We start from the raw sequence: 13133 nt of genomic DNA, 5'->3' as shown, positions 1-13133 counted from the left end.
TGTAATACTTAAAATTATCCTTACCAATTGGAACATATTTCCTCAGATGAATTATATTGCTATTTTTAAATACATTTTTGTTGTAATCTATACTTTTATATATAGCCTTTAAATCAGCTGTCATGCCTGATATGTGAAAACACACATAACCATGGTGGCACCAAAAGAGCACAGGAGCAGTTAAGCATAATCATGCAGAAAACCTCAGCCTTAAGCCAGCTTCCTGTCCCAGACTAATCAGTTATTAATGTGTGCCGGGGTTGCACTTTGTGGGCACTGGCCCTCAATTTTGAGGACTGAGCTATTTTTCATTATTAGCCTTATCACAAAGAGACCACTGTCTATATTATGACTGCCTGTCACCACCTTTATCCTTTGGTCTTTGCACTTGTTGCACAGATGAGCTAATGCACTTTTAATCTTTACACATTGCCAGATTTCTGTCACATGGCATGTGACAGGGAGAGAACCAACTCAAAGGGATGTGTAAGATAACTATTGTGGAATTCTACAAGAAGAATAGGTGAGTGGAAGAGGAGAATCAGACTTGGCATTGTCAATGTGCTATTGGATCTTATTTATTTTCAGTGACCAAGAGGTTGATAGCATTGCATTTGTCTATGGCGTGTGGGAAAGGTGGTCCAAGCAGTGTTTGAGTGTCTTGAATAGTGTTCCGCTTCTGTTGGTGGCTTCATTGACGGTATTGGTACAGTACTTGCTTTGGCTGATGTGATGAGCTATCTGTGTGTTGAGTGGAGAAACTTCAATATGACCTCATCAGAATTTCTGTTTTCCTTCCATTCTCTTTACTGTCTGTAGGTGGAGCTTTTAATGTCAGTAGTGTCTTTAGTGTACCAGGGCATTGAAACTTTTGACTTGTACTTTCGTATTTTCATTGCAGTGTGGATGTTCCCATAGTTTTCCAAAAAGTGTTGAAGTTGTTTAGAATTGGATGCAACTCCATGCTGGTTGGCATCCAGCGTGGAGTTGGCAGGTCAAGAGATGAGACCTGTTGGTAGTATGCTGAGCAGGGAGATAGGGTTAGTGAGGTGGTCAGTCCAGGAGTATTGGTGGTTGCATTGGATTGTTGGCAATGTTGAAAAAAAAAACTGATTGAGGATTTGGCCTTTGTAACATATTGGTTGGGTGACGTGTTGTACCATGTTAGGTTGTCAATAAGGCTGAGGAGCAAGTCTTTTGTTTTCTTGAGCTTGGGTTGTGTGGGAGGTTGAAGTCACTCAAGGTGGTGTGGGTGTGTAGAATAGGGAGGGGAGGAGATCTAAGAATTCAGAAATTAAGTCATGTTCAATAAATACAATGTTAAAAAGAAAAGTAATGGTGAATTGTTATATGTACCAATTGATTGGCTAAGTATAATATTGATGTTTTGTCTTCAATTGCAGCTACCAGTATGTGAAGTTGGAAGGAAATTTTGAACGATCTGCTGGTCTGCAGGCTGGGATAAACCTGATAAAGGTGAGCATGTGAAGAATCGATTTGCTGAAAAAAGGCTTAATGTCAAGTAATCTGTATGGAACTGTGGCAACCAGTATGGACCAAATTAAGGTTTACCTGTATGATGTGGTGGGAGAGATGTGTGGTTGTAGTACTACATATGTGTGATTAGTTGATTGAGGGATGTGGCTTGGTCATGCCATGGCAGGCGTTGCTGGCTGTTATGCTTGTTCATGTTTTTGGATGTGTGAGAAATTATAGATTGCACGCCATGCACCTTTATGCAGCAATACATTGATTCGGGCATCCTCACATGAGCTGTGTACTGTCTTGTCATTTCTGTTGTGTTTCAGTAGTATCATAATTGGTAGATAAGTGTTGGGTAGGCTGAAGATTACTGAAGGGCCGGAAATCCTGGCGTGTAACATTTTTTCAGGATGACAGAAAGCAGGGTGTTTTTGTAGTTTCAGCTGGAGGGTGGATGGCGAGAGAGGTCCACAGTTGGCTATCTTGGACTGAGGATGAGTGGCCTCTGAGTTGGGTTTCATTAAGAAGTAGAAACAAAACCTAAAGGAATGTGTGGATCAGAGGATTTATTTGTGACAGTTATGTCTGAATTTATTGAAGAAATATTGGGCCTATTCCATGTGTTATGTACAGTACATTGAATGCAGTCTGGTTAGATGCACTGGAAGCCAGCCAGTTGCATGAGATCAACTGTAATGTGATCCCGGGGCTTCACGTTGAGAATTAGCATGAATATTAAGTTTAGCACCTATAATAATTTAAGAGGAATATTAGGGCTCCTATGTATAGGCCTTTTACGTAAGGCGAGAGAGTACAAGTGCGACTTTGGCTGGAACTGTGTGGAAAAGCTTAGTTAAGGGAATATTGATTTTAATATTCTAAGCATATTGGTTGAAGATCTCACAACTGTGTTTTTTGTGGATCCCAGTGTAACACCTGCATATTGATTGATTCCTAGGCTTTTGGCAAAGTTCACTGATGGGTGTCCTTCTCCTTAGCCTGAAGGCCAGGCTGGGATCTGTGTGTGTGGCTAATTTCCACATCTGAGCACTTAAATTTTGTCTGGATTGAGTTGTTGCATGATTTTGCCTTTGGGATGGGTTTCTTTTCTATTTTCTCCATTAATATCCATTATGAGCTAAGACATACCAAATTACGTCTTTGCTGTATGGTACACAAGAACCCCTTTAGTAGGGTATAGTAACCTACTAATGGCCTCTGCTTCCTCTTAAGATGCAAGACATTGGGGGCTACTGGTATACATTTGGTTGAGTGCATATTGCTATACAATATGTAGCTTCCTAACAAAGAACTGTTCTCCTAACTAGTGATTTCCCTAAAATCAGTGAGCTGTTCACTACGGGCCTCTAAACTCTCTCCACAATAATTGTTGCCATACCGCCCGGCCGAGGAACAGGTTACTGTCTAAGTGCTACTGTCCAGCAATAGATGGCCAAGCACCCTCACCTAGTACCTGGTTGCACGCCATATTCTCTAGGCAACCACGATTTCCAGACAGAAAAGGCTGGATAACCTGGTCTCTTGCAGCTATCTACATGCCTTGGAGCTGAATCTGTCCAAAAACTCCCACAGATAAACTCAAGCTCATCACATGGGCCGCAGAATGGTATGCGCCAGATTTCACATAGCTCAGTAGATGTGGCACAGAAGCCAGATAGGACTTTTACTAACGTCTGATATACAAGGTTGGGTGTTTTTATTCTTTTCAGTGTTATTTCCCTTCTGCTAGTATCTGTGATATTACAGTGTTCCTAATTCACATATTGTTCAGTAGGTTAGAGTATAATAAATCCCAATGTTTATAACTTTCGATTGTGTGTGTACTGATTTGGGGCGTCCCTATCATTCCCTGCAAGATTTTTATGCCAAGCCTGTTGCCCTCCAGATACATTTTCCGGTGTTCACAGTGATACAGCATGTGCATGAAAGGCCTGTCACTTTCCTCATTGTTTGCAGAGCTCCGACCATACCCACACCTCTACCTGTAAGGGGAATATAACCGGGTGTAATCCCGCAAAGAGTGGCTACAGAACAGTTTAGGATGGCTGAACGTCGTCCAGGCTTTGACAGTGACCAAACGTGGTGCCAGCCTGGATGCTGTGGCATCATTCATGTCCTTGAACATGAGGATGGCTTGTGTGTTATCTGCATAGTTGAAACAGTAGAGACAAAAGGACTGAATCAAGGCAGGCAAAGGGCTAAAGTAGACTCCAGGCAGTGTGGTTCAGAGGTGTCCAGTGGAAGGGAGATTATATGGTGCTGTTTGGAGAGGAAGGAGGAAATCCAGTCCAGACCTTTCCTTGGTTTATCTCCTTTTGCAGTCTGGTCAGTAGTGCTGCTCGGTGTGCAGTATTGATGGAAAGACATTGCTGTCGAACTAGTGCTGTTCGGTGTGCAGTATTGAATGCAGCAGAGAGATTTTGTTGGATCAGGTTGGCTGATGGAAAGACATTGCTGTCGAAACTGGTATTTGCCTTTGAGAACTAGACTGTAGAAGTAAGTTTAGTGCCATAGTTACATGTGTGGTAAGTATGGAATAGCATGTTCACTAGCAGTAAACTGGATCACCCTAGCACGAGACACAACTGGAAATTCTCTGGGTTTCCACCCCAACATGTACATTTTAAAAAAGTGGAAAGAAGCAGGTTTCCGAATCCTCCTTTCATACAGAACACTTAAAACTAAATTCCTTGAACAACTTGTGTCCAGTCCTTCAGGCAGGACTGTGGCAGTGTGCTTCTGTATAGCATGTGCATGTACCATGGCACCTAATCTCAGGCCCTCTTAAGGCTGACCTTGTTCTGTGTCACATGCTTTCCCCCACTTCAAGATAGCTTGTTTGACCGGCAAGATTATATATCACTTTTCTTTCAGCTACTTTGCTACAATGCCTCAACATTTCTGGCAGCTGACATGCAGGCTGTGCAACAGGAAAAGGGCGCCCTTTAACCTCTGAAATGCATTGACCAGCAAACATTTCCATAAGTCTTTCTCCGGAAGTGTCTTATGCGTCTGAAACAAGTATTCGAACAGTAGCAATAAACAGACCTAATTCACTTCAAGAAAGAACTGAAAACCATTTTTAATAACCTCAAGCTATCTAAAAGTAGATTCCATGAAGTAGAACTATGAACAACCTTACCTGAAAACATACGATTCAGTGCATAAACAAGGTTGACATTTCCAAGGAATTTATTTATGTACTCAGTGATGGTTTCTGTCGAGAAACACCGTGTTAGTTCAGGCATCTGAGTCAGGTGGAAGCTTGGTCTACCTGCAAGGATGTAGCCTTTTACACTAAAGGTGGACCAGGCCGTGTTCCCAACAACTTCAATTTGACATGTTTGGCAATGGACGACTGTCCTCTGTCCTAATTCCTTTTTACGGTCTTTTGAGATGTCTGTCAATCAGAGAAAAATGTAACCTGTAGAACATATAAATATATCTGTAGATATATAAAAACATTTGTACTGAAATGTCAGATTTGTGTTTTGGCTCTCTGGACATTTTACCAAGATTGCCAGATATCTAAATGTCCTTGCTGAACAACATAGCACATTTTGACTAGTTTGTTGTAATCTGAAGTAGCTCTTTTACATTCACATGTCTTTAAGGTTGAGTTATTCCGAACATACATAACTTGCTCCTTACCAGCTGATCCACGAAAACAGATTGTGCACAGACTACCACAGTCTCAGAAGTAAAACTTACCCATTTCAGTAGTGAAACTTGCCCATTTCAGAAGTAAAACTTACCCATTTGTCATTTCATACTTCGGACGAGTGAGCAAGCTTTGATTTGAGAAGATATTCAGCATCATGAAGAAAATATAGGATGTAGATATTCTTCCAATGATGGAAACATTGCAGAACATCTTACATGTCCCTGATAAGAAAGCACTGTCTCTTTTGTGTTGCTTGAACACTTACATCCATCAGTTCAGAAGAGTATCTTTCACCGCTGTCATTTCAGTCTTACTAAAGAGTCACTGTGAGACCTGCAGAACCACAAGATTACAAAAACACACTTGAGTTGATAAAACTTGTGACTCCTACAGAAGCACTACAAGCCCAAGCACAACTACATGCAACGCAATAAGAGGACCTCTCAAGTCATCATACATAACACCGGAGTTTTATCCCGTGCCACCCAACTGAGCATCCTGAGGAGGAGCATGCACTCCGTCCACTGATAGCACTTCAGCATCCTATCAGCAGTGCAAAGCTCTATGTAAATATACATACATTCAGCATAATTGCATAAACCTATTCCTTGGCATATGCGGAGCCCCGTAATCTCATCTTTTCATTGCCAATGTTGGACGATGTTTGTAGAAGTTGGTTGGTCGATATTCTGCACATTGGGTCCCCCCACTGGGGAAAAATGGCTTGGCATAGCAGTGACTTCCTTGATCAGCGTGAGACCATTGCACCGTGCGTGCCCTGCGATTTTTGTTTCCTAGTTTAAATCATATTTGTTTAAATGTGTATAATCTGGGTGTTATTTTACAACTTGGCACCAAACCCTGGTGCCAACATTGATCCAGTCAGTGCTAAACAAAATTGTGAAATGCTTGAGAAGTTGCCAATATAAATTGCCCTGCAAGGCAAATGCATTGGAATATGGCAGTCTTCCAGACAGCAATATTTCCATAGCCTTTGCAGCCTACAGATGCCATGTGGGTTAGACAGGCAATAAGCGTGATAAGGTTCATATCAGCTTCAAAGTACAAGTCCAGATTAAAAAAAATGATTGATGGCCGTAAACGGTAAGAAAACTTCAAGGCAGAGGTCAGGGCAGAGACGAAAACTGAATTTCACATGAGGTCAGGGCCAGCAGTAAGGCTAGATTGTAGTCATGGGCTTTTATTACAGCAGTATATATGGCATTTGCACCCATTTTGTGTGCCCTATTCCCCCAAAGCCCTTTGGTATTAGTCCACAGAATAGTGTTCCATCCACGGTTTTACAGGGTAGGCTTTGAGTGACACATTGTGCCAGCGATCTCTCTACTTCCTGCATCTTATCTGTTAGAAATGAGGTCTCTAGTTGGTAGTCGGTTTGCACCCTGTTCAAGTAGAGATCCTCACTTTAGTCAGGATAAGGAAGATACCCAGCTGCAATAACCCCTGCGCACCCCCTTGGTAGCTTCAATCAATCAATCAAAGAAATTTGTAGAGCGCGCTACTCACCCGTGAGGGTCTCAAGGTGCTGGGGGGGGGGGAATACTGAGGGGGGGGCAGGGAGGGTCACTGGTCGAACAGCCAAGTCTTGAGGTTCTTTCTGAAGACCAGTAGGTCTTTGGTTTTGCGAAGGTTGGTGGGGAGGGAGTTCCAGGTTTTGGGGGCGAGGTAGGAGAAAGACCTGCCTCCTGTGGTGGTGTGCTGGATGTGGGGGACTGTGGCTAGGGCGAGGTTGGCTGATCGGAGGTTGCGTGTGGGAGTGTGGAAGTTTACTCTTTCATTGAGGTAGGTTGGGCCGGTGTTGTGGAGGGATTTGTGTGCGTGGATGAGGATCTTAGCTTGGCACCTTGGCACGAGCAGTCAGGCTTATCTCAGAAGCAATGTGTAAAGCATTTGCACATATCATACAGTAATACAGTGAAAACACTACAAAAGGACACCACGCCAGTTTTAGAAAAATAGCCAAAATTAACTGTGTAAAACAGGACCAAACGAGAAAAATCCAACATACATTAATTAAGATATGAATTTAACAAGAAGTACTTAACAATACAGTTCCTTGAAGTTGATAGCTCCACATGGGGCTATCACAGAGTCATGATCAATAAAACCAACAGTTCAGGCCGGCCGTGGCGTCGCGGGCCAGCTACAGTGTTGGGAAGACCTGCAAATAGGACCTTGGAAATGCAGGGTGTTGTGATCCTCGGGATGAGATCTGGAGAGCAGTGTCCCTGGCGTCACAGACGTCGGTTCCAGAGGTCGGTGCGGGGGTCATTGGACCCTTGAAGGTACACGCATTGCAGGTCTAACTCCGGGCTGATGAAGTCAGAAGCGCTGGCGTGGATGGCGTCGGGCTGCAGTGCGAAGCGGGACAATGCGACGTGAGGTGCCCACAGGTCACGGTGCAGGCAGCGACTCAGTGATCGCATCCAGCGGTGTCGGTGAGACCAGGGCTGTGCTGTGAAGTGGGGCGGTGCAACATGCGGTGTCACCAGATCAGGGTGCAGGCAGCGGTGTCGTTGTTGCTGAATCGCTGTTGTCGCTAGGCCCAAGTCGGCAGGGAGGCGTGGGACAGGCTCCGTGCGGTGTCCACGGGTCGCAGTGCAGGCAGGGACGCTTGGTGACAGCACTGGAGTCAATGGTGCTGGCATCAGTGGACTGAGGGTGTGGTGCGGGACAGAACAGTGCTTTATGTACCTCACGAGTGGTGTTTACAGTGCAGGAAGTGGCGCCGGTGTCAGCAGGAGTGGCGTCGTTGTGGATGCCCAGGCTGCGGTGTTAGCAAGGCAATGCGGGAGTGCGGGGTCCACAGGGCACGGTGCAAGCAGTGGCTCGGTGGCGGCGTCAGATGGTGGTGTCGGTGAGACCAGGGTTGCAGTGCAGAGCGGGTGGTGCGGCTCCGTGCGGCGTCAACAGGTGACGGTGCAGGCCAGCAGTGTCATTGGCACTGTCACAGTGGTTTTTCTTCTTGAACAGCACAAAACACACATCTCCCAGTGCTGTAGGCAGATGAAACTGAAGTCTTTGATATCCCTGGGAATTCCAACAGGACACAAGCTCTACTCCCAGCCCTTGGAGAACTTTCTCAACCAGGATACACAGGGAAGTTCACCCTTTCCTCTCTTTTCAGGCAGAAGCAGCAACTGCAAGCCAACCAAGCAAGGCAAACACAGCAAAGGGACAGTACTCCTCCTCCAGCTCTGCTTCTTGGCAGAGGTTCCTCTTGATCCAGAAAGATTCTAAAAGTCTGGGGTTTTGGGTCCACTACTTATACCCCTTTCTGCCTTTGAAGTAGGCATATTTCAAAGGAAAGCCTGTTTTTTCACAAGATCTTGCCTTGCCCAGGCCTGGCTCCTGACACACTCCAGGGGGTTGGAGACTGCATTGTATGAGGGCAGGCACAGCCCTTTCAGGTGTAAGTGACCACTCATCCTTCCACTCTAGCCCAGATGGCCCATCAGGATATGCAGGCTACACCCCAGCTCCCTTTGTGTCACTGTCTAGAGGGAATTCACAGCAGCCCAAATGTCAGTCTGACCAGACGTGGAATACACAAGCAGGCAGAGGCATAGAATGGTTTAAGCAAGAAAATGCCCACTTTCTAAAAGGGGCATTTTCAAACAAACAATTTGAAAAACAACTTTACCAAAGAAGTATTTTTAAATTGTGAGTTCAGAGACCCCAAACTCCATATCTGTATCTGCTCTCAAAGGGAAACTACACTTTAAGGATAATTAAAAGCAGCCCTCATGATAACCTATGAGAGAGATAGGCCTTGCAACAGTGAAAACTGAATTTTGCAGTATTTCACTGTTAGGACATGTAAAACACACCATACATGTCCCTCCTTTAACATACACTGCACCCTGCCCTTGGGGCTACATAGGGCCTACCTTAGGTGTGTCTTACATGTAGTAAAAGGGAAAGTTGGGGCCTGGCAAGTGGGTACACTTGCCAGGTCAATTTGGCAGTGCAAGACTGCACACACAGACACTGCAGTGGCAGGTCTGAGACATGTTTACAGGGCTACTTATGTGGGTGGCACAATCAGTGCACAGGCCCACTAGTAGCATTTGATTTACAGGCCCTGGGCACCTCTAGTGCCCTTTACTAGGGACTTACCGGTAAATCAAATATGCCAATCATGGATAAATCAATCAACAGTACAATTTATATGGGGAGCACTTGCACTTTAGCACTGATTAGCAGTGGTAAAGTGCGCGGAGACAATAAACCAGCAAAAACAGAGTCCAGTATACCATAACAACAGGAGGTAAGAAGGCAAAAAGACAGGGGAGACCTGTCAAAAAGCTGCCAGGTCTAACACTATCGTCATGTACTGCCTCATCAGTTGTTTTACTCCCATCACTCCTGTGTGATCTGTGCACGAGACCAGGAAGCTTTTCCCTGGAGCACCCACTTAATATAGAATACTTTGTTAATCAATCAATCAGTCGACTTGTAGAGCACGGGTATTCAGGTGCTGGCATGGTGCTGGGTCTCTGTCGAATAGCCAGGTTTTCAGCATCCTACGGAACTCCTGTAGAGTACGGGAGGTTCTGAGGTGCAGGAGAAGGCTGTTCCAAACTTTGGCTGCGAGGTAGGAGAAAGAGAGTCTTCCTGTTCTGTTGTATATGAGGGTATGGGCAAGTGCGAGGGGGGTGGACTGGAGGTGTCTGCAGGGTTTGTGAAATCTCAGGCGGTGCTTTATGTAGGGGGTTCTGGAACCATGCAGGGCCTTGAATACATGTGTGAGGAGCTCAAACTGGCATGTCTTCTGAATAGGGAGCCTGTGGAGTTTTTTGAGATGTGGGATGATGTAGGTGCCACAAGGGAGAGTATGAGTATGAGTATGAGTATTGCTGCAGTGTTGTGGATAGTCTATAATCTTTTAACTAGATAGGCCTTGATTACCATGGAGAGGGTGTTTCTGCAGTCCAGTCGACTAGAGACACGGGCTTGGGTGATTGTGCATCTCACTTTTTGGGGAAACCACTTAAAAATCATATGTAACATGCACAGGATGGAAAAGCAGGAGGATAACACGCCGTTAACTTGGATTCTCATGGTGAGTTTGCTGTCCAGGATGATACTGAGATTCCTGGCATGCTCAGCTGGAGTTTGATGTCATCCCAGTTCTGTGTGCCATCAGGAGGCATCCCAGGGGGAGCCGTTGCTGCCGAAGATCCAGACTTCCATCTTGTCTGTATTGATCTTGAGGAAGTTATTCCTTATTCAATTGGTGACGCTGGCCATGCATTGGTAGAAGTTGGTTCTGGTGGATTTTAGAGATAGGAAGAGGATGAGTTGTGTGTCCTCAGCAAAGGATATAATGTTGAGTCTGGGGGATCTGACAGTGTTGGCAAGGGGGGGACATGTAGATGTTGAAGAGGGTGGGGCTGAGTGATGATCCTTGAGGGACTCCGCAGATGAGTGGTTTGGGTTCAGAGGTGAAGGGTGGAAGGTGGACTTGTTGTGTTCTGTTGGTGAGGATGGAGGTGATCCATTTCAGGGCGGCTTCTTGGATGCCTATGTCATGAAGTCTGGTGATGAGTTTGTGGTGGGAGATGGTTTCGAAGGCTGCTAAGAGATCGAGGAGGATAAGGGCAGCTGCCTCTCATTTGTCAAGGAGGGCCCTGACATCGTCTGTGACTGTGATCAGGGCTGTCTCCATGCTGTGGTTGCTGCAGAATCTGGATTGGAAGTCATCCAGGCGGTGATTGTGTTCCATGTAGATGGTAAATTGTTGGTTGATAGTTAGCAGGGAGATGGGTCTGTATTTGCTGAGTTCGTTGAGGTCCACTGAAGGTTTCTTCAGCAGGGTTTTGATTTCTGTGTGTTTCCAGTCTTCTGGGATGGTGGCAGAATCCAGTGAGGTGTTGAGTAGGGTGGAAAGGTTGGGACCAACCGTGGATGCACCTAAATTGAAGATATGGTATGGACATGGATCGAAGGGGTCCCCGAGTGGACGGATTTCGTAATGGTGTCCTGAGTGGTGAGGTGGTTCCAAGAGGTTAGCCCTGGGATGGTGTGTGTGTGGAAGTATGGCCATTGAAAAGGTCTTCAGCTTCAGTTGGCATTTCTATTTTCTGTAAATTTCTGCTATTTTGTCATGGAAGACATCTGTGAGGCTATTGCATATGTCCTAAGAGGGAGAGATGTTGTTTGTCGAAGATGCAGGGTTGGTAAGTTCCTTGACTGTTGTTGGGGTTAGCTTCAATGCGCGATGGCAGTTGTTTTTTGTCTCACGTAGTTGGCGGTGGTATAGGTTGAGTGCTGATTTGTAGGTGGTTCTGTTGACTGGGTCTCTGTTGATGCACCACCTTCGCTCAACTTGCTTACAGTGGCGTATGTCTGTCCTGAGGTCCTCGTGTACCAGTAACCTTGCTTGGTGGATCTTCCATGTTTCTTTTTCTTGATGGGGGTGATGATGTCAGTGCAGTCAGTAGCCCAGATGTTGAAGCTTCGGACATCCTGCTGCACATTGTTGTGGTTTTTGGGCAGGTTGAGGTTGAGGGTGTTGGACCATTCAGTCTCTGAGGCCTTGCTCCAGCTGCGACAAGTGACATTGGATTGCGTTGATGAAGTGAGCAATTGAGTGGTCAGTCCATGTGAGTTTGGTGGTGTGGCTGCATTTGATGCTGTCCCTGGAAGTGAATATGGGGTCTAGCATGTGTCCTGCGAAGTGCGTTGGAACGTGTACGAGTTGGGTGAGGCCAGTGTTGTTCAGGCTGTCGACGAGGTTGGTGGAGTTAGGCTTGGTTATGTCGTTGAGGTCACCCAGGAACATGTAGTCTTTTGGGACAATGGCAAGGGTGCGATAAAAACGGTGATGAGGTTGCGGAAGGTGGTTTGAGGTCTTGGTGGATGGATGCAAGAGTTCCCTTAATGGTAGATTTCTCACCCACCATCAAGCATGCACAGGCCATTTACCGACTGTATGATATTGTGTTTCTGTATTGTTGGATGTAACTCTCTACTTAAGATTAAACTGGATGGAAACTGTTGAAAGGCTTTCTAGCAGATGTTCATTTTAAATGTCACTGTTAAAATATATTTGAAAATCTCCATTGATTGGTAGCTTCATCGAGTTCATAAATGAACTAACCCATGCCATCAGTTATTAAGAAGTTTTTTCTGACTATCCTGTTTGGCCTAGCTGTCACTTCATTACATACAGAGATTTAATTGATCTTAAAGTAAGAGTCAAAATTTCCATCGGAGAGTGTTACATATCCATCCATATTTCCGACTTTCTTTGCTTTTTAAAAATTAATTAAGGGTTTTTTAATATTAATATTTTACTGTCAGTTTTAGATTCAATTTCAATTTGATTTGTAGTTTAAGAAATGTTGAGTTTCATGTAGGTGTTGGTCAAACCAAGTAATTTTGGAAGGACTTTTCCCTGTTAAAGTTGCTTTGAAGTCCCTCACGTAGGTAGAGGCATTCTTTGTTTCTGAGTTCAATACATATGCCCATGATGGAGAATTATGATTGCAAGTAAGAAACTAATCCTTTTACCACTCATAATAGTAGCATAAGCTTGCACTCAGGAAATAATTCTATTGTCAATATTATTTTGTCATTTAGACTCCAAAGTCAAAGCTTTGTTGTCATGAAACCACTTTTCAGAAGCCAGGAGTCCTAGAATGTAGAAACCGCTGTTATATGGAGCAATTCAGTGGATAGGACACATTTAGCCAACTAAGGTTCTTAGCTCAGTTCTTCAGTCCTGGAGAGCTGCAACCGATTATTGTGGTACAATTGTTTTTTCTTGCAGAGGTGGTCCTAAAAAAATCTTGGTACGAAGTTAGAGCCTTCATACTGGTTTATATGTTCTTTTAAATGACTTTAGGCTTGGTTGATTCCTACATTGCTGGCTTCATGTGGGCAAAAGGCATTGGCATCATACTCTGATAGTTTCCACCTCTGCTTCTTACAATTGAAC

The 13133-nt window shown here is 44.8% G+C and overlaps 1 protein-coding gene across 1 annotated transcript in view; it reads left to right on the top strand.

Annotated features, from left to right (window-relative positions):
• Window positions 1-13133, top strand: part of B4GALNT3 (beta-1,4-N-acetyl-galactosaminyltransferase 3) — a 501487-nt gene that overhangs the window by 462726 nt on the left and 25628 nt on the right. The window contains exon 17 of the mRNA XM_069228126.1: window positions 1404-1476. Within this exon, the coding sequence (XP_069084227.1) occupies window positions 1404-1476 (73 nt within the window). The remainder of the gene's footprint in view (window positions 1-1403; window positions 1477-13133) is intronic.

The sequence above is a fragment of the Pleurodeles waltl genome, chromosome 4_1 (genome assembly GCF_031143425.1).
Source record: "Pleurodeles waltl isolate 20211129_DDA chromosome 4_1, aPleWal1.hap1.20221129, whole genome shotgun sequence".
Classification (NCBI taxonomy): domain Eukaryota; kingdom Metazoa; phylum Chordata; class Amphibia; order Caudata; family Salamandridae; genus Pleurodeles; species Pleurodeles waltl.
The sequence above is the reverse complement of the archived record's forward strand: the minus strand, read 5'-3'. Positions and strand labels throughout refer to the sequence as shown.